General features: G+C 52.0%; 1 protein-coding gene across 1 annotated transcript in view; it reads left to right on the forward strand.

Annotated features, from left to right (window-relative positions):
* Positions 1–20,412, forward strand: part of Plod1 (procollagen-lysine,2-oxoglutarate 5-dioxygenase 1) — a 34,171-nt gene that overhangs the window by 4,374 nt on the left and 9,385 nt on the right. The window contains exons 2-16 of the mRNA XM_087906893.1: positions 1,954–2,045; positions 2,973–3,106; positions 3,579–3,742; positions 5,254–5,360; positions 6,456–6,519; positions 7,853–7,950; positions 8,890–8,991; positions 9,522–9,653; positions 12,656–12,777; positions 14,955–15,059; positions 15,318–15,443; positions 16,129–16,270; positions 17,788–17,901; positions 18,517–18,582; positions 19,153–19,257. Of these exons, the coding sequence (XP_087763019.1) occupies positions 1,954–2,045; positions 2,973–3,106; positions 3,579–3,742; positions 5,254–5,360; positions 6,456–6,519; positions 7,853–7,950; positions 8,890–8,991; positions 9,522–9,653; positions 12,656–12,777; positions 14,955–15,059; positions 15,318–15,443; positions 16,129–16,270; positions 17,788–17,901; positions 18,517–18,582; positions 19,153–19,257 (1,673 nt within the window). The remainder of the gene's footprint in view (positions 1–1,953; positions 2,046–2,972; positions 3,107–3,578; positions 3,743–5,253; positions 5,361–6,455; positions 6,520–7,852; positions 7,951–8,889; positions 8,992–9,521; positions 9,654–12,655; positions 12,778–14,954; positions 15,060–15,317; positions 15,444–16,128; positions 16,271–17,787; positions 17,902–18,516; positions 18,583–19,152; positions 19,258–20,412) is intronic.

Here is a 20,412-nt window from a genome sequence, read left to right on the forward strand (position 1 = left end):
CTTCCCCTCATGGGAACAGCAGCTTTCTTCTCTGAACCCCCAAGTGGGTCAAGTGGGGAGGTTACTCCTCCACAATTGTTCATGGCATTGTCTGCTCCTGCCCAGGCCCACACTCCTGGGTTCTGCCGATCCCTTCTTGGTCCTATGGCATTGATCCCTTGCTAGGGACAGCCTCCTGCCTGTGTAACCTCAGCCAGCTTGGAAGAGCTGGTCCCTTTGTTCTCTCGGCTCTAACTCCTGCTGTCTAGTGGTAGGGGAACGGGAAGGATTTACCTGCCTGCCGCTGGCCTGGCTAGGTTTTTGAGTTTGTTTTGTTTTGTTTTTCTTCTGGGGGATGGGTAATGGCACAAATAATAAAAACCCAGAGACAGATATTGGGGTTCAACCTGAGGATCAGAAAAGCAAAGCAGCCAGCCACTGTCTCTTACCTCTGCTTCTTTCAAAATGGCGATCCTGCCTCCAGGAATCTCAGAATGAGACTGTGTGTGAGAGCTGTCTCCTCCCATCTTATATTCCTCTCTAGGGCTGGGATTCAAGGCGTGCACCAACCACTACCACCTGCCCATGGCGAACTAGTGTGGCTTCTGGGATGAGAGATGTGTGTCACCACTGCCTGGTCTGTATGACTGACCAGTGTGGCTGTTTTGCTCTCTGATATTCAAATAAGCTTTATTTATTAAAATGCAGCTGAAATATCACTATGGGACCACGACAACAATGACAGTATTTTGGTCACCTAGGTAAATGGGAATCCTGGATGCAACGGAGCCATAACAACCAATGAATAGCGCACCTGTCCCCCAACCTCCAAGGGCAGAAGTCTGAGTGGGACTCACAGGGGTTGTTAGTGGGAAGGGGGGCGGGGGTGATGACTGGCCCTGGGATTCCTGGCAAGGACAGAAGCCAGCAGCAAGACTCAGGCTGAAGAGCCCACACAAACCAAAGAATGGGGCCACCTCTGGCTGCACAGAGCCATGACGGCTGGGCAAGACATTCCCCTCGCTGGTCAGCCCCACTGACTTCCCTCAGTGTGCCAAATGTCTAGCAGCCCTGAAAGGCAGGGACTTCATTGACCTTACTGCATAAGGCCAGGGACTCACTCTTCTCAGGCATCACAGCCTCCCAGTGGGGTCTAGGGGGGCTTCTGGGGGGCTCCCACCCACAGACGATGTCTTGGGAGCTGCTTCTAGCACGTTCTGCCGCAGAGATGAAGTCACACTGCAGAGCAGGGAGAGGCCCCTTGTTAGGAAGTGTTAACAAAGTCAGGCTTGTTGAGTGTGGTAGTACATGCCTGCACCCTCAGCATTTAGGAGTGGGGGCAGGAAGATCAGTAGAGACGTTCAAGGGCAGCTTTGTTACCTGTGGAGCCAGATATGGGGCTGGGATACACGAGACCCCCTTTTCAAAATGAGAGGGAGGGAGGCGGAGGAAAAATCGTACCGCAGACATGGACGGCTGATGGGATTTCAAGTCAGTTTCCGCCCCAGGCAGTCTGAACAGGAGGCATGGCACTGAGAGAGTCACCCTCACAGATTGGGGGAAGACCAGAGTGAGTATGTCAACGCTCACTGTCCGCATTGAGAACAGGTGGCCATCTCCTCTCTGATGCCTAGCACTGGCCAGAGATCCCCCCACAGACAGCACTCAGGGCATCTTCCCCCCACACACACACCCCAAGTGGTGCCTGCACCCTCTGAAGCCAGAGACTTGGTTTCATAAACCAGGGTGCAGACACCCTCTCCCCTGGGTGCTGCCCGATACGTTTGTCAGTTTCCATAGCCAAGGAGCCCGGGGAGTAGGCAAAGGAGGGTTATGCCCCAGCTCTGTTCTTAACCCCCTGGATGGCCCTTGGCACAGCCCGAGCCCTTGTCTGTGGTGGTGTGGTGAGGAAGGCCACTGGTCAAGACGCTCCTGTGCCCTCATTCAGCTCACCGTGTCCTTCTCTGTCTACAGACAACCTTTTGGTCCTCACTGTGGCCACAAAAGAGACCGAGGGCTTCCGCCGCTTCAAGCGTTCAGCCCAGTTCTTCAACTACAAGATTCAGGTGAGGGCTTCCTAGGTAGGGTGGAGACTGTGTGTGTGTGTGTGTGTGTGTGTGTGTGTGTGTGTGAGAGGGGGGGGGGATCCAGGGGCTAGGGCTTCTCCTTCCCCTTGGAGCACACTCAGGTGCCGGGAGGAGCATAGGTTAGGATGATGAGGGACAGAGTGTGAGCAGATTCTAGGAGGTGAGAGAGAGATGCGGAGTAGCTCTGGATGGTAGCATAGGGAGGCCTTTTTTGGAAGACTAGCGTGGATGGCAGGACCTAGGAACCATCATCCCCACAATCCCCTGGGGCATTTAGGAGTGGATGTGGTCTGAAGACCTCTGGAGTATGTACACTATTACAAAGAGACATGCTTGTCTGCCATGCCTGTGGGCAGTTCATGGGGCCCAGCCCTGCAGGGAGTTAGCCCTCCCCTCGGCGGTTCATTCCGAGTACTTCTCTGCCAGTCATGGTGCTGGGCGCTGGGGACAGAGAGATACTCGATGCAGGCTTCATCGTGGCATACACCCTGAAAGAAGTGTGTCAGCTGCCATGGGTCGTGATGATGCGGAGTGCTGCTTCAGGCGTGGCTGGATCCAGGGTCCCAAGCAGCCAAGAGCTTCGTTGTTCTATCTCCAGAGACAAGCTCTCTCCACTGTGCTAAGGAACTCTAGCCCCAGACTTCTGCACCCCAATGTTTGAACTTTAGCCGATCATAGCTTTAATACAACAGACCCACGTTTGGGTTACACACTCAAAGCTCTAGCTGTGGGAGGGGCAGAGGAGTGGGAAGTAGTGATTGGTTATCCCTGGTCACATGACCACCGCTGGGCATCACCTGGTATGGTTTCCCTACATTGATTGGGTTGAAAGGAGGCAAAGAAGTCTACTGCCCAAACTGATGGAGGAATATTCCTCTACCGAGAGCTGGGGACCTCTCTCTGCAGGCACTGGGCTTGGGGGAGGACTGGAGCGTGGACAGCGGGCCATCGGCAGGGGGAGGACAGAAGGTCCGGCTGCTGAAGAAAGCGCTGGAAAAGCACGCAGACAAAGAGGACCTGGTTATTCTCTTCACTGACAGGTGAGTGTGCTGGGAATTCCTGTTTGGGTGCCTGGAGTGCAGTGTGTGTGTGTGTGTGTGTGTGTGTGTGTGTGTGTGTGAGTGTGTGTGAGTGTGTTGGGGGCAGGGAGTCCAAAATAAGACCTGGACATCACACGTAAGGAAGTCTCCCTCCAGCTAAGCTTATCTAAGGTTGGGAGACCCCAGGAAAAGTCTCTCTGATGTAGGCCAATGCTCTCTTGGTGAAAAGATGGGACGTGTGAACTGCCGGAGATACGGATGAGCCACCTTCGAATACGACAAGGGCATGGATTATGGGGATTGCCTCTGCTCAGCTTGGGCATGGAAATGTGGCAGACTGAGGGAGGTGGGGGCATGCAGCTCCGTCTCCCAGATGGGAGCGGGTGCAGGATGTGAGGGGCTCCTGGTCCCTGGATCCTTCTGTGCTATCCCTCTCTGGACCTGCTTCCGTTTCTTCCCTCTTTGGCCACAGTTACGATGTGGTGTTTGCCTCGGGGCCTCGAGAACTCCTAAAGAAATTCCAGCAGGCCAAGAGCCGGGTGGTCTTCTCAGCTGAGGAACTCATCTACCCCGACCGGAGATTGGAGGCCAAGTATCCGGTGGTCTCTGACGGCAAGCGGTTCCTGGGCTCTGGAGGTAAGAGGCTCTGTGCAGGGCATGGGGTCCAGTACCTGACGTTGCTGTGGGTCGTGGGTTCCAAATGCACAGTCTCAAAGAGAGTCTCTGAGGGATGGCATCCTCGATTTGTTGAAGCCATCCAGCTGTGCTGGAGAAACTGGAGTCACTACTGAGTCCAGTAGCCCAGCATGGGCTACACGAGACCTGAGTCAAAAAAAAAAAAAAAAAAAAAAAAAAAAAAAGGGCAGGACTAATGAAATTTCTCAGTGGCCATAGCTTCTCACCATCAAGCCTGACAATCTGGTTTGTTCCTTAGAGTCCACATGATGGGGGCTGGAGAGATGACTGAGCAGTTAAGGGCACTGGCTGCTTTTCCAGCGGTCCTGAGTTCAATTCCCAACAACCACATGGTGGCTCACAAGCATCTGTAACGAGATATGGCGCCCTCTTCTGGTGGGCGTGAAGACAGAGCATCATGCACATAAAACATGCATAAATAAATATTTTAAAAAATTCACACGTTGGAGGGAGAGCAGCAGCTTCTGCAAGTGGTTCTCTGACTTAGACACACACACACACACACACTTACACCACACACACTTGACACACAACTCGTGTGCACATACTTTCTCTCACACACACGCATAAATGTGTAAAAAGTTAAAAACAAGAAACAGGGCTGGGGGGTGTAGCTCAGTTGGTAGAACGCTTGCCCAGCATGCTCGAAACCCTGGCTTCCATGGCCAGCACTGCACAGGTGATACGGTGCCACACTCCTGCACTCCTGGAATTGGAGAGATGGTGGCAGGAGGATCATAAGGTCCTCCTTGGTTAGTTAACGAGGGCAAAGCCGGCCAGAGCTATGTGAGATCTTTTCTTAAAAACAACTAAAAACCTCTATATCTATTCAGACGCACACCCACTGCCCTCTGGGCCTCCTCCTCTCCTGGTGCTGAGCCTGGCCCTCTGTCTTTGTCTGGTAACCCCTCTGGCACTTCAGCCCTCAGCCCTTTCTCGTCCTTTCAGAGAGTAGAACCACAGACCCTACCAGAAGGTCTCACTGACCCAGAGAGCTAACATGCCATGGTCGGGGGCGGGGATAGGGAAGTTGCCTAGCCCAGGGGTCAGGTCATGTTTCTTCCCTTTCTTGTTTGTGCAGCCCTCAGCTTATCCAGGAGTTCCTCTGGGCTTCCCCTGCTTGTCAAGGCTCAGACCCTGGAGTGCTCTGTGTCATTTTCCCAGCCTCCCCCTTCTCCGATCTAAGTTGCTCAGATGACTATATAAAGGTGTTCCAAGCTTGGATTCTTGCAGATCTGCTGTCTCGGGGCCTAGCACTAAGTGGGTGCAATTCAGTGGGTTCCGTTGATCTTGGGAAAGCTTAGCTGGTGGCTTTAGCTAGCGTGTATCCCACCTCCCCCTCAGCCAGAAGTGAAGAAGGAAGGTTTACGGTGGGAGGTGAATGGGAGGGGAGGAAACTAGCCCAGGGGCTGGAGGCTAAATGTCTGTCTCTGTCCCCTCTACCACCGCAGGTTTCATTGGCTATGCCCCCAACCTCAGCAAACTGGTGGCCGAGTGGGAGGGCCAGGACAGTGACCAGCTCTTTTACACCAAGATCTTCTTGGACCCAGAGAAGAGGGTAAGAGGTGGTAGGTGGGCTGGGGACTCCTGACCCTGGATCACGCTAGCCACGCTGAACTGAGGACAGTCCTTTGGGGTCCGAGCCACTGGGTTAGTGCCTCTGTCCATTTGGGCTGTTGTGACAAACTGTCATAGACTTGGGGGCTTTTATATAATATGGTCATTGCTTACAGTTCTAGAGTGATGGGTGCAGTGTGGTTGGGTGGGTTAAAGCAAAGCCAAGGGCCTGTGTCGTGGTCAGTGGGTAAAGATGCTTATTGCCAAGCATAGTGACTTAGTTTAGTCTCCCGGACCCACATGGTAGAAAACAAACTTCCGCAAATTGTCCTCTGGCCTCCATACATGCAGTACGGCACATACGGTCACACAAACATAAACATGTGCAAAGTAAGTAAATGTATGTGGCTGGAGAGATGGCTTAGTGGTTAAAAACACTTGCTGCTGTTGGCAGAGGACCAGGCTTCTGTTCCTGGCACCCACGTGGTGGCTCAAAATTGTCTGTAGTTCTAGTTCCAGGGATCTGCTGCCCTCTTGGTTTCTGTGGGCACATGCACGTAGCACACTTACATATACATGCAGGCAAAACACGCATATACATAAGAAAAAAATAAAACATTTTTTTAAAAAGCTATACCTGGTGGTGTTTCTGTAATCTCAGCGTGTGGGAGACTGGAGGATTGTGAATTTGAGGCCACCTCGGCTACGTAACTCAAAACCAGCCTGAACATTCTATGATCCTGTCTCAGAAACCAAAAATTAATGTATTATGGAGTAAAAAAACATACCGTTAGCATTTCTCTCAGGAATGTTGTGATGATCAGATTCATGCACATGCATAGGAGCTCAGGACTGGAGACTGACACATAGGAACATCACGCCTTAGCGTGTGCTGTCACATAGCTGTCGTTTTTATGGCTGAACCAGCTGCTTCCTTAGCTTCTTTCCGGCCTTGAGATTTCCTGGCTCTCTGAGTAGAGCCAGGATGTAGCAGGCTGAGCCAGTGTGGGGGACAGGATCCCGATGCTGGGTGTGCTGGGGACCTGGTCTTGGCTGGGGCCTGTCCCTGCTGCAGCTCAGGCCCTCCTTCCTGCAGGAGCAAATCAATATCAGCCTGGACCACCGCTGCCGAATCTTCCAGAACCTGGATGGAGCCTTGGGTGAGCTGTAGCACTGGCAAGGGGGTGGGGCCTGCAAGGGAAGGGGGTGAAACCTGAGGAGGAAGTGGGGCTTAGGTGGAAGGACTTGAGGATTCCTGGCAGGGCTGGAACCAGAGAGGAAAAACCAAGTGGCTCCTGCTCGGCCATTGCACTGAGCCCATGTCAGCCTTCTGCCCGGATCCCAGAGACCCTCCAGATGTCATGGGGGCAAAGTTGTGTCTCTCAGAAGGAGGGAGGAGGACAGCTGTTCAGCTTAGGAGACTGCAGGGATAGCCACCACAGGCAGCTGGCCCTCGGCCCCACCTTGCATGCCGTGCCAGTACAAGGGACCCCTTCTCCTTGGACCCAAGGCTGGAGATGACTTTGCTCTGCTATAGGTCTTCCTAATTGACCACATATATCATACACACCGCTCTCAGTACTGCCCCTGTGTCTGAAGCTGGGATGTTCTAGTCTTTGCTGCTCCTCCTCCATCCCACTCGTGGCTCTAATGGGTCACCCACCACACAAAAGACAGGGGTCGCTGTTGCCCCTGTGTTCCTTCCATGCCTCTGTGTGAATGTTTGCCAACCGCACATTTACCCCACGAAGAAGGGATTTTAAGGCTGGTGAGAGGGCTCAGTGGGTAAAGGCGCTTGCTGCCAAGCCTGAAGACCCGAGTTGGAGCCCCAGAACCCACATGGTTGAAAGAGAGAACCGACCTTGGCAAGTTGTTCTCTTACCTCCACATGTACACCCCCAACACTAAATTAATCAATACAGCTTTTCTTTTTGTTTTGAGACAGGGTTTCTTTGTGTAGCCCTTGTTGTCTTAGAACTCACTCTTCAGGCCAAACAGGCCCTGAACTCAGAGATCTGCCTGCTAGGATTAAAGGCACGGGCCATCATGCCTGGCTAAATGTAATTTTTAAAGTGGCCAGGAAATCTTCCAAGAGATGGGAGTTCAGTTCCCAGTACCCATGTCAGGCTCACAACCACCTGTAGCGCTGGCTGTCTGGCCTCCTTGGGCATCACACACACACACACACACACACACACACACACACACGCAAATAAAAAGAAATCTTCAAAAAGAAGGAATTTAAAATGGGGAGACTGATGGTGTACACCTTTAATCCCAGCACTCGTGAGGCAGAGGCAGGTGGATCTCTGTGAGGTTGAGGCCTGGTCTACAGCCTGGTCTACAGAGCTAATTCCAGGACAGCCAGAGCTACAAAGAGAAACCCTGTCCCCTGTCCCGAAAAACGGGTGACGTGACTTCGCAGAGCCACAGCCTGTGAGTCCCCAGCCCTGGCCCCTCTGCCACTGTGTGGGTCTGTTTTCTAATCCCCAGATGAAGTCGTACTCAAGTTTGAAATGGGCCACGTGCGAGCTCGGAATCTGGCCTATGACACACTTCCGGTGGTTATCCATGGCAATGGGCCCACCAAGGTAGGGAGGGGTCCAACCGTGGGGGGGCGTGGGAGGAAGCCAGAGTCCCAATTCTGCTTCTCTTGTGACTGCGCCCTGGGGCTAGTGCCACTGTTTGGGGTCCTCTGATACAAGCTTGGCCTGGTGTTCTGTTTCTCCACTGTGGTGACCATGGTGACTTGTCCATCCCTGCTGAATCATAGGATCCGTAAGAGGCCGCTGTCCCCATCTAGGTCTTGAGGAAGGTTCCAGAATCATCTTATGCTGGTCCAATATGGCAGTCACTTATTCACTGAATGAACATGTATTGGATACCTGCACTGGAGACCAGTCTGCCACAAATAGAGTTGCTGCATTCGTGGCATTGTGGAAGAGGTTGGGGCAGATGGTGGCTGGGGACAGCAGACCTTAGTTAAGTGGTCCTGGAGGACTGGTGGTCAGTCACCAGCCTTAGAAGCCTGTGGGCGGGAGAGGAAAGAGACCCCGAGGGAAAATGCAGATCTTGGGCTGGAGGTGTTACTCAGCTGGTAGAGGGCTTGCCCCTAGCCTGCCTGAGGATCTGGAATTGGTCACCAGGGACCACATAAGGCAGGCATGGTAGTGCACACCTATAATCTCTGAATTTAGGAGGTAGAGGCAGGAGGATCAGGAATTTAAAATTATTCTTGGCTACCTGGTGAGTTCAAGGCCAGCCTGTACTACCTGAGACTCTGCCCACCCCTGCCCCCCACCAAGTTAAAAAAAAAAAGCTTGTCTTGGTTCTGCCCAACCTGAAATCCTGTGAGGCCCAGTCCCTAGGAATCTGCGTTTCTGTAAGCTCCAGCAGCCAGGTGCTCTTCTGGGTGATGGAGCACCCCCCACCCCAAGACCCTGAAAGATGGCAGACAGAGAGGAGAGGGAATTGGCTAGTTTGGGGGTGTGGCTGACTGGGCCCTCACTACTGCATTTGACTTCCACCAGCTGCAGCTGAACTACCTGGGCAACTACATTCCTCGATTCTGGACCTTCGAGACAGGCTGCACCGTGTGCGATGAGGGCCTACGTAGCCTCAAGGGCATTAGGGTGAGTCCAGGCCTGGGTTGAGTTGAGAACAGTCCCACGAGGTGGGGAGAAGGGGAGGTGACCCCAAGCGGAGTGGCGCATTGGCGAGAGGTAAAGAGGTTATTCTCTGTCTCTGGGGCCACCCAAGTGCCTCCTCCAGGAAGCTCCTCCAGACCACGCAGGCTCCAGCTTCCTTCCGGATGTCCGAGTCTGTTTTCTTCTCGCTAGCCCCTTATCCTCCCCTAGCCTCTTCCTATGCTGTGAGCATTTGTCGCCCTTTATGGCTTAGCTTGAGCACCACACCAGCCAGGATCTGGTATCATGCTCTCCACTGGTCCTTGTTAGAGCCTGGGAACTGGCTCTAGGCAGGCCTCACCATGTGTCCTGCCAGCCCCACACCTGCATGGCCTGCATTGATGCTGTGCAACTCAAGCATCTAGCTTACTGAGGCCATGGGCCTCCACCTCAGGTTTCCTTGGGCTGCAGTCAGGACTTGGTGGCAGACAGTGGCGAGACCCTTCTTGACTCCTCTTCCGTCCTTCCCTCTGCAGGATGAAGCTCTGCCCACTGTCCTGGTCGGTGTGTTCATTGAGCAGCCCACGCCATTCCTGTCCCTGTTTTTCTTGCGGCTGCTGCGCTTGCGATACCCCCAGAAACAGATTCGACTCTTCATTCACAACCACGTGAGTCGAAGGTGGTGTGTGGGGCTTGACTCAAGGGCCCAGCCTTGTGAGCTGGCCTAAGACTTCTGAGGATCCCACCGAGTCTGGACTGAATGGAAGTGGCCAGTGGGCTGTGTCCCCAGATCACTAGGCTGCCTGGGTCAGACCTGTGCTTAAATCCCAGCAGTGGTCCTTGGCTGTGTGACTGGGGCACCAGCCTTAAACTCTCTGCTCCTCTTTCCTTACTTGTGAGATCGAGGTTGGAATTGAGGTAATCGCACTGAACTGTTGCAGGGGTTAAACAAGTTGACCTGTGGAGTGCATAGAAGAGTAAGGGGTGGGAGGAACTGCCTAGCTACTGAGGAGGCCGAGGTGTGAGGTTTGCAGTTAGAGGCCAGCCTGTCCCTCTCCCATAACAAAATTTCATAAAGTGTTAAGGGTGTAACTTAGCTATCGTATACTTGCCCAGTGTGTGTGTGGACTCTGGGTTCCAAATATTTTAATTTTTAAAATTATGTGTGCGTGTTCACATCAGTGTAGGTACCCATGGAGGCCAGATGAGGGTGTTGGATTCCCTGAAGCTGGATTGCAGATGGCTGTGAGCTGTCTGACGTGGGTGCTGGGACCCAAGCTCAGGTCTTCTGGAAGAGCAGCAAGCACTCACTATTTGTCTGTCTGTCTGTCTGTCTATCTACCTATTTTGGTGGGTTTTTTTTTGTTTTTGTTTTTGTTTTTTTTTGTTTTTTGTTTTTGTTTTGTTTTTTTTTTTTTGAGGCAGGGGCTCTCTGTGCAGCCATGGCTGTCTTGGAACTTACTGTGTAGATCAGCCTGGCCTCGAACTCAGAGATCTATCTGCCTCTGCCTCCCCCATGCTGGGATTAAAGGTGTGCACCACCATGCTCAGACTCAGAAAGCACTCTTAGTGACTGAACAGTCAGTCTCTCCAATCCCAAATCCCTAGGTTTTATCCATACCAGTCAGGAAAAGGGCTGCCCCTCTCACAAGCAGCACACAGTGACACCCTTGTGTCTTAATTACCTATCTGCTTGACAAAAACCATGATCAAAGCAATTTATAAAAGAAACTGTGATTGGGCTTATGGTTCCAGAAGATTAGCATCCACGATAGTGGATCAAAGGCGTGGTGGCAGGAACAGTCAAGAGCTCACATCTAGAATCATGAGCAGGAAGGAGAGAGAGAGAGAGAGAGAGAGAGAGAGAGAGAGAGAGAGAGAGCGCATTAGGGATGGCAGAAAGCTTTTGAAACCTCAAAGCCCACCCCCAGTGACACACCTCCTCCAACAAAGCCACACCTCCTGATCCTTCCCAAACAGTTCCACCAACCAGGGCCAAGTATTCAAGCATCTGAGCCTGTAGGGGCCATTCTTGTTCAACCCACCACACCTTGACTTTTGTCATTTTTGTCTCCTGTCTCCTTAATGCTTGCAGGTTTGATCTGGTGAAAGTCAAGTTGGTTTCTATTGCTTTAGCTCCTTCAGGGAAAATGGGTACAAGCCCTGAGCCCTGAGCTCTGTGGGAAGCAGGCCTGGTGGTTCAGCACTCTCCTGGCTAGGAAAAACCTGGCCTCCTCTGCTTTGCTGTGTCTTTGGCCAGATCTTACCCAGTCTATGGGGCCCTTTGTCGGCTCTGAGTCCCACTTGGCTGTCTTGTCTGTGTCTCCCCTGTATACTGTCCAGCTGCAACAAGATGTCCCATCCCAGGGACCCACAGTCTCCCACTCAGCTTGGCTCCCTGCCTGGCTTCCTCACATTCACCTCCTGTGCACAGCAGGCCCTACAGACATTTAGGCAGTGGGATCTGCCCTCATGTGGCTCACAGCTTCCCTGCGTGAACGTGAACTGCCACTGTGGGTAGAAAGAGAATAGTCACACACATGAGGACCTGCTGTGTGCTGGCTCTGACTTACTGCCTGATCCCAGTGACCTGAGGGAGGAGACAGCTTTCCCTAAAGCAGAGACAGAAGCAGGGCCCTGTTGTCGGTCATAAGCTCTTCAGAGCAGAGCTGATGTTGGTCTACCGGTTGACTCTAACCTGTGATAGATCAGGCCACATGCATCCCTGGATGCCATTTGTAGATGATGATGTGGCACCACAGTGTCAGTAGCTGGGGCGTCCCTCTTAGGTTTAGAACTAAAAATCCTGTTCTTTCCATGTCCAGGGGGTGGGGACAGGTGGGGCAGATGCAGACTGTTGTATATGCATTCCCATCTCCCGGTACATGAGTTAACACCACATCCCAAACATCTTCTGGATGTAGGGTCCTTGGGAGGAGGAGCTATCATGATGACAGAGCTGGAAAGAGACCTGTGGGGCGAGGCCTGGCCAGGGAAGATGAGCGTGAAGGGATCACCAGAAAAGGGCACCTGACAGATTGAAGGGAATGGAACTGGCTCAGGACACCCCAAGAGCAAGTTCTTAGCACAAAGGAGATTTATTTGCCCCAGAGGGACAGAAGGCGGGGATAAGGGACAAAGACAGAGATACAGGATGAGGGAGAAGGGGAAAGTGAACAAGGGAAAAAGGACTGGGTGTTTGTCTTGGAGGGGGACAAAGGACTGCCTCTGGATAGAGAGGAGACAGATGTGGCTCATAGGCCAGTGACAGCTTATAAAGGTAAAGGGGGAAGCCCTGTGTTATGATGAGGTGTTTCATTTTAATGGGCATGTTAATTAGGTGAGCCAAAGGGGCTTTTGATTGCTGCACTTCAATACCTTGGTAGCTGGATATTGGCAGTCAGACTCAGGAGGAGGAAGTGGCCAGATAAGGGAATAGGTTTAGGAATGTAATCTAAGGGTTTTTAGCAAGGCAGAGAGAACTGGGGAGAAGGTCAAAGCCTGCCAGAGTCGTGTTTGTCATGCTTGGGCTGGCTAGAGTCCCTTCAGAGATGCAGGTGGCAGGAGTGTGCCAGAGACAGCATCTGTGCCAGAGCTCGCTCCGGCGAGCGACCGGGCTGCTGTTTCCCGGGACCTGACCCTCATCTGCTCCTCGCCTTCCCACCTTCAGGAACAGCACCACAAGCTCGAGGTAGAGAGGTTCCTGGCGGAGCATGGCAGTGAGTACCAGTCCGTGAAGCTGGTGGGTCCTGAGATGCGCATGGCCAACGCCGACGCCAGGAACATGGGCGCGTGAGTCAGGCATAGGAGTCTCTTCGTGGATGGTGGTGGCGGATGGGCCGTGGCATTGGGAGCAGCGGGATGGATATTCAGAAGGCTCTGTGGTCTCCAGCATAGTTCTGTTCCTGTCTGGGTTCCAGGGCTTTCCTGTGAAATGAACTAGACTCTGTCAGGACAACTTGGGGGCTCCTGGACAGTGTCATGTGGACTTAGGACGCAAATTAGGGAAAGGAGAAAGACTGGAGGGCTAGAAGCAGATCAGGGCTGGCCGAGACATTAGAAATACAATGACTCCAGTACTCAGGAGGCAGAGGCAGGTGGAGCTCTTGAGTTTGAGGCCAGTCTGGCCTACAGTGCAAGCTCCAGGGATACATAGAGGGAAACCTGGTCTCAAAAACAAGCAAATAAAAAAACACGACTCTTCAGAGGCCAACCACCAGACTGCGGGAGGATAGATCCGACTCAGAGTCACCCTCTGACCCTTGCATGCATGCTGTGGTGTACTCACACGCTAATAATAAACCAGCCCCCAAACAAAGATACAAGAAGCCATGTCGAGGGATGGGGATGGAGCTCAATTGGTAGAGTGATTGCCTAGCACGTGTTTGGTCCTCAGCTCCACATAAACTGACCCTTGTAGCACACACCTGAAATCTCAGGCCAGAGGGTCAAGAGTTCAAGGTTGTCTCTTTGTTACATAGATGGCCTAAGGCCATCTTGGGCTACGTGGCTGTTTCCAAAGATTAAAACTTCCCCCGTCTCGCTGGGTGTTGGTTGTGCACACCTTTAATACCAGCAGAGGCAGGTGGAACTCTAAATTTGAGGCTAGCATGGTTTATAGAGTGAGTTCCAGGACAGCCAGGGCTACACAGAGAAACTCTGTCTCGAAAACCAAAAAACGAACAAACAAAAAAAGAATTCCTCTGTCTTAATCTGTGGCTGGCAGACATCCCTAAAATAACTGGATAGCTCTCAGCTCTGCCAGTCAGGTAGGTGGGCTCCATCGCCCTTGCTGAGCTGTCTGCCCTTGTAACATAAAGATGGCCACTCATGTATAATGAATGAGTGAGATTGTGTTCCAGAAAGATTTTATTTTGGGATACTGAAGTTTGGCTTCCTCACAGGAAAGCATAATTTTCTTTTGATGTTTTTTTTTTCCCCCTTTCCTAGTGATTTAAGAACAGAGGGCAATTCTTAGCTTCTGTGTGGAACAAAACTGGCAGCGGGGAGCTTCGGGTCAGGAACTGTCATTTTCTGACTAGTTGAACAAAAGGGACTTTTTTTTTGTTTTTGTTTTTTCGAGACAGGGTTTCTCTGTATATCTCTGGCTGTCCTGGAACTCACTTTGTAGACCAGGCTGGCTTTGAACTCACAGAGATGTGCCTGCTTCTGCCTCCCTCCTGAGTGCTGAGATTAAAGGCATGCACTACCACGCCTGACACAAAAGGTACATTTTTAGGAGGTTTTTGACATTTTGAGGCAGGACCCCACGTAGCCCATTCTGGCCTTGAGCTCACTGTGTATACAAAGCTGACCTTAAACTTCAGACTCTCTTGTCCCAGTGCTGTGATACAGGTGTGCATTTCACACCCAGCTGCGTGTTTTTAAAAAATTATTATTATTATATTATTTGGAGTGAGTATACAAGAAAGGATTTCTCAGTGTAGCCCTGGCTGCCCTGGAACTCACTCTATAGACCAGGTTGGCCTCATACTCAGAGATCCGCCTGCTTCTGCCTCCTGAGTGCTGGAATTAAAGGTGTGCACCACCACCACCCAGCTTATTATTTGTGGGGTGCTGTCAATAAACCCAGGACCTCATCTGTGCCAGCAAGCACTCTGCCACTGATGAATTCCCCCAGCTTCCATCGGTACTAGTTGCCCAGCTGTTCTCAAGACAGGCAGGGTTGGTTGAGCCCCATCTGGTGAGCTGCGCTTCCCCCAGATCAAACCTTTGCCACGGCCAAGTCATTGATCCGAGAGCTAAGAAGCCTGGGATTTGGGTATTGAAGTTGTGGGGGACCTTTGAGGTCTCAGGCAGCATCTGTGTTTGCATGAGTTAAAATATCTAAGGTCCTTTGCCAAACTATAATGACAGATGTGGTATCTTCTGGGGAAGCTCTGGGACCAGCCTGAGATGTCGTGATGACCTCTCCCTTCCTCTCGCCTTCACCCCTTTTCCTCTCACAGAGACCTGTGCCGCCAGGACCAGACTTGCACCTACTACTTCAGCGTGGATGCTGATGTGGCCCTGACTGAGCCGGACACCCTGCGGCTCCTGATTGAGCAAAACAAGTAAGACTGTGGGTGGACCCCCGAGCAAAGTGGCAGACCCTTGGCTTTCTTCCCATCTTCCTGGGCCTCCCAGCCTGACAACTCCAAGGCTGATAGAATGGCTCCTTCCTGAATCTGTCCCTAGCATAGGAGGAATGAGGTTTCTGATGAGCCGGGCCTGCCTTGTCCCAGTGACAAGTCTAGAGATCCCAGGATGCAAATCCCAGGTTGCTGGACCCTCCCCTTCCCCATCCTTAGTATGGTCTGTCCCCTACTCAGGAATGTCCTCGCGCCGCTCATGACCCGCCATGGGAGGCTCTGGTCTAATTTCTGGGGGGCACTGAGTGCAGATGGCTACTACGCCCGCTCTGAGGACTACGTGGACATTGTGCAGGGGCGGCGTGTGTGAGTACCCGTTACCTTCATCTCTTCTCCTGGGTTTGTGGTGCCTCCTCCCCCTGCATTCCTGTTGTGGTTGCCCTCAAGTCGCTACTGAACCTCAAGCAAAGAGGGCCAGAGTCAGACACACAGAAGTCCTAAACGTTATTGTAGGCTCCCATACCCAGGATGGGAAGAGGAGATTAGCGCTGTTGAGTTTAGGATTTGACTCAGGAGTAGAAAGTTTGCAAGACCCTGGGTTTGGTCCCCAGCACTGAAACAAAACAAAGTGAAAAAGACAGATTAGCTCTGGCAAGATGGCTCAGTGAGTAAGAGCACCTGTTGCCAAGTTTGACAACCTGAGTTTGGTCCCAGAGACACACATGGTGGAAGAAGAGAATTAGCTCCCAAAAGTTGTTCTCTGATCTCCTCTCATGCCCTGTAACTCAAACACACACACACACACACACACACACACACACACACATACACACACATATGCATGTATGTGAAATAAAATAAAAACAGAAAAATCCAGATTAGCACCCTCAGATGAACGCCCGCCCCCGGCCACAAGTTCTGGGAGTATAGATGTGTGTGTCCACACCAGGTTATTTATATTTTTGATAGAACCTTTTCTTCCGGGCTCCAGGCTCCCAGGCTGTGAGCCTTCCTGCTAGACTGTGACCCTGTCATTTCTTCTCTCCTGCAGCGGTGTCTGGAACGTGCCTTACATCTCAAACGTCTACCTGATCAAGGGCAGTGCCCTGCGGGCCGAGCTGAAGCACGCAGACCTGTTCCACTACAGCAAGCTGGATGCCGACATGAGTTTTTGTGCCAACGTCCGGCAGCAGGTCAGTGGGGCTCTTGGGAGGTCCTGGTTCCAGGGGTGTGTCCTCCAGCCTTGACCAGCACACTGGGCTGGCTCATCACCGTAGGCCCAGGAGCTACTGAGGGGCCAGCAGGGCCCTCTGGGCACTGGGTGTGAGGCTGTCCCTCAAGTCTGCAGGGATCAGGGGCCGGTTGTTGCACTGTCCGTGTCTCTTTTGTTTGTTTTGTTGATGTTTCAAGATAGAACCTTTAACCTGTAATAGACCTGAACTCCTGATCCTCCTGCCTCAGTCTCCCAAATTCTGGGATTACAGATGTGTGCCGCCATATCCAGTTTATATATAATTTTGATACAGCCTAAAGTAGACTAAACTCCGTGCCTCAGTGTAGCCTGAGAAGTTTGTCCAAGAGACTGTCACATCATTTTCATGGTTTTGGTGTGTGTATTTTTTTTCTGTTGTTGTTGTTTTGTTTTGTTTTTTGATTTTCTTTTTTCTTTTTTTTTAAAATATTTATTTATTTATTATGTATACAGCATTCCTTTCATGTATGCCTGCAGGCCAGAAGAGGGCACCAGACCTCATTACAGATGGTTGTGAGCCACTATATGGTTGCTGGGAATTGAACTCAGGAACTTGGAAGAGCAAGCAATGCTCTTACCCTCTGAGCCATCTCTCCAGCCCTTGTTTTTTGATTTTCAAGACAGGGTTTCTCTGTGTAGTCCTGGCTATTCTGGAACTCTCTCTGTAGACCAGGCTGGCCTCAAACTCAGAGATCTGCCTGCCTCTGTCTCCCGAATGCTGGGATTAAAGGCGTGCGCTACCACCACCTGGCTTTGTATATTGTTTTGAAATAGGATCATACTGGCTTTGAACTCCTGATCCTCCTGCTTCTGTTCCCTAAGTGCTGGGATAAGCGTGTGTCGTGACACCTGATTCCCACGGTAAATTTATTTTCTAATGTTGGGATCAAACTGAGTGTCTCACTTAGTAAGGTGGAACTTTTTCCCATTGTTTTGTGTGTGTGTGTGTGTGTGTGTGTGTGTGTGTGTGTACATGCGCATGCACACATGTGTACACATATGTCCCACAGTATGCATGTGACGATGAGGAATCTTCATGGAGTCAGTTTTTTCTCTCCACCTTTACACGGGTCCCAGGGATCATACTCGGGCTGTCAGGCTTTTATCCACTGAGTCATCTCTCCAGGCCTGATGCATTTGTTTTAATGTGACAGCCTGGTTAGGTTTTTCCCTGTGACCAACCTGTCAGGATCACAGCCCTTGGCAGTGCTCTTGCACTGCAGGCTTGAGGCTCTAGGTCCCCAGTGCTGCAAACAAGAAAGGACAAGCGAATCCTTTTCTTTTATATTCAGTCCTCCAGGAAGCCTTCTCTGATTGCCCCCCGGGGGCGGGGCTGTGCTGGGTGCTGGGAGACTCACTGTTCTGCCTGAACCTGGTGGTGGAGCGCTCACTGCCCCTCCCTGGGGTGTGCAGGGTGTGCAGGGTGGAAAGGCTTTTCCAGCTGTCTGCTCTCCGTAGGAGGTGTTCATGTTCCTGACCAACCGCCATACCTTTGGCCATCTGCTGTCTCTGGATAACTACCAGACCACCCACCTGCATAATGATCTCTGGGAGGTTTTCAGCAACCCTGAGGTGAGACCTGGGTGGGTGGGACTTGGGCTGGAAGTCAGAGAGACTCCATTTCATTAATCTGGTGGCCAGAGACCCCTGCATGACCTGTTTTCCACATGTCCCCCGTTCACCTCCAGGTCTCTAGTATAGCGGGAACCTTAGACACAGCGCCATCTAGTGGAGCAGAGAGTTGTGACTTATTTGAGGCTTTTTAACCTTTGGGCCTCACTTATCTGGTTTCTAACATTGGTCTTCCCTTGTTTGGCTTACCCCTGAGGCTGCCTCAATGATCAGAGGAATTAGCAGTTGTGACAGCATGTGACAGTATACCTAAATGACGGGGTTTGTCACTCACAAGGGCATTTGTACACGCCTGTACACAGACACATCCAGACCCACAAATGTGCATATCGGTGCAAATGTGAGATCCTGTATATCCAGACCTCACGCCCACACCCAGCAGGCACCAGTGATAACCCACCTGCCTCTCTTGAGTTCGTACCTAATCAGGTTTTGAGGGTCCTGAAGGCTGAAGACTGTCGGGGGAATGTCACATGCTTAAGCTTAACGTGACCACAGCTGACTCGGGCCAGGCGTGGGACCCCCGCTCCTTGTTGCATTCTCCATTTTCCACAGGATTGGAAAGAGAAGTACATCCATGAGAATTACACCAAGGCTCTGGCGGGGAAGCTGGTGGAGACGGTAAGGGGCTCACATCCCACACTTGCTGCTCTGGGAGTACACGGGGGTGGAGCTTGAATGGGGGCGGAGAGGGAAGAGGGGCACCTTTCGGTCTGCCATGCCGGCAATGCCTGCGATGGGTTGGCCTCTTTCCCCAGCAGCACTTGGCAGCTGGGGTCTGTAGACGCTTTGACAAGAAGGACGGAACTGCTGGGTATGGTAGTCTAGGCCTGTGATATCAGAATTCAGGAGATGGAGGCAGGATCAGGCGCTCAAGGAAGTGGAGGAGGGATCAGCCCCAAATCTGCCTCTGAGCCTAGAATGAGGGATGGGGGCTCCGTCCTCTCACGTCTGTAGTCTCTGCCCTCGGTGTGCATTCTCCCATGCTGATGGTAGCTGTGGCTGTAACCTCGTCTGGAAAGTCTCGTCTGATCTCCCTTGATCGGTCTAACCAGCATCCACCGAGCCCTCACTCCTTGGGGACACTCAGAGTGGGCTGCGGGAGACTGACCAGGACTCCACGGGGTATCCCACAGTTTGAGGAGGCGCTGTCACTCTGGACGCCTGTGATAGAGTCCCCCCTCTTTCTAGCCTTGTCCGGATGTCTACTGGTTCCCCATCTTCACGGAGGCGGCCTGTGATGAGCTGGTGGAGGAGATGGAGCACTATGGCCAGTGGTCTCTGGGCGATAACAAGGTAGTGCCGTGGACACCTGCGAGGCTGTGGGAGCCTGCCTTCACCCAGGATGCCCTTCTGGGCGCTTCTTCTGGTTACCTAGCCGGTCTGCCCAGGGCTCTTTACTTTCAGGGTGCAAGCAGGCAAGAACACATGAGTTAGAAACTTGGAGTGTTGGTCCCCAAGCAAACAGTGCCAGTTGTGTGGCTTTGAGTTGCCTTAAAGTGAGGTTCAGGGTTTTTATTTCCTGCCTTGTTATTTGTAATGCTTCAGCTTCCTGCCCCAGGCAAGCATGTGAAATGGGGAGAAATGAGCCAACAGGGACGAAGGGCACTGGGTACCAGGTCCAAGTTCATTAGACACCTGATGCAAGTGGCGTGGTGAACATTTGTTCTCAGGAGTCCCTGGCCTACAGAACTTGGGACCTTTCGGTATTACCTTTAAAGATACATGAGTTCCTATATCCGTGCTTCCAATTGACTGATCTCTGACCCTACTGTGTGCCTCCAATTGACTGATCTCTGACCCTACTGTGTGCCTCCAATTGACTGATCTCTGACCCTACTGTGTGCATCCAATTGACTAATCTCTGACCCTACTGTGTGCCTCTTACTGATCTCTGACCCTACTGTGCTTCTGGTTACCTGCCTAACCTAAGTATTTTGGTGTCTGGGAAAACAGGCACAGTCCATGGACCCCAGAGCTTCAGTGAATGGTTCCCGTCCCCCATCCTGTTCCCCCCACCTACACTCCCACATCGTCTCCCCCCTCCAGTTTCTATGCCATTTCTAAGAGACTTAAAACACCGTGTAGTTCAATAGCAGAACACCTCCCCAGTGTTGCAAGATTCTGGGTTCAGTTCTCAGCACCAAGACAAAGCCCCCAACCACTCATTCGTTGTCTCCTGGTTTCCGAGGGTCAGGATCCAGGTGTGCCTTATCCAGTCCTTTGCTGGGGGTCTCACAAACCTGCAGACTAGGGGTCTGCTGGAGCTGTTCTTTATCTCTGGATTGGCTTCTCATTATCAGCTCATGGTGTTGTTGGAGCTCGCCAGTTCCCTAAAGCTGGAGACGTTGGAACCGCTGGGCTCTCCAAGGCCAGCAGGCACCATGACTTGTCTGCCCAGGAATCTCCTTTAAAAAGCTCACGGCTTAGATCTGACCAACCAGGATGACC

The sequence above is a fragment of the Myodes glareolus genome, chromosome 6 (assembly GCF_982192425.1).
Source record: "Myodes glareolus chromosome 6, mMyoGla1.1, whole genome shotgun sequence".
Taxonomy (NCBI): domain Eukaryota; kingdom Metazoa; phylum Chordata; class Mammalia; order Rodentia; family Cricetidae; genus Myodes; species Myodes glareolus.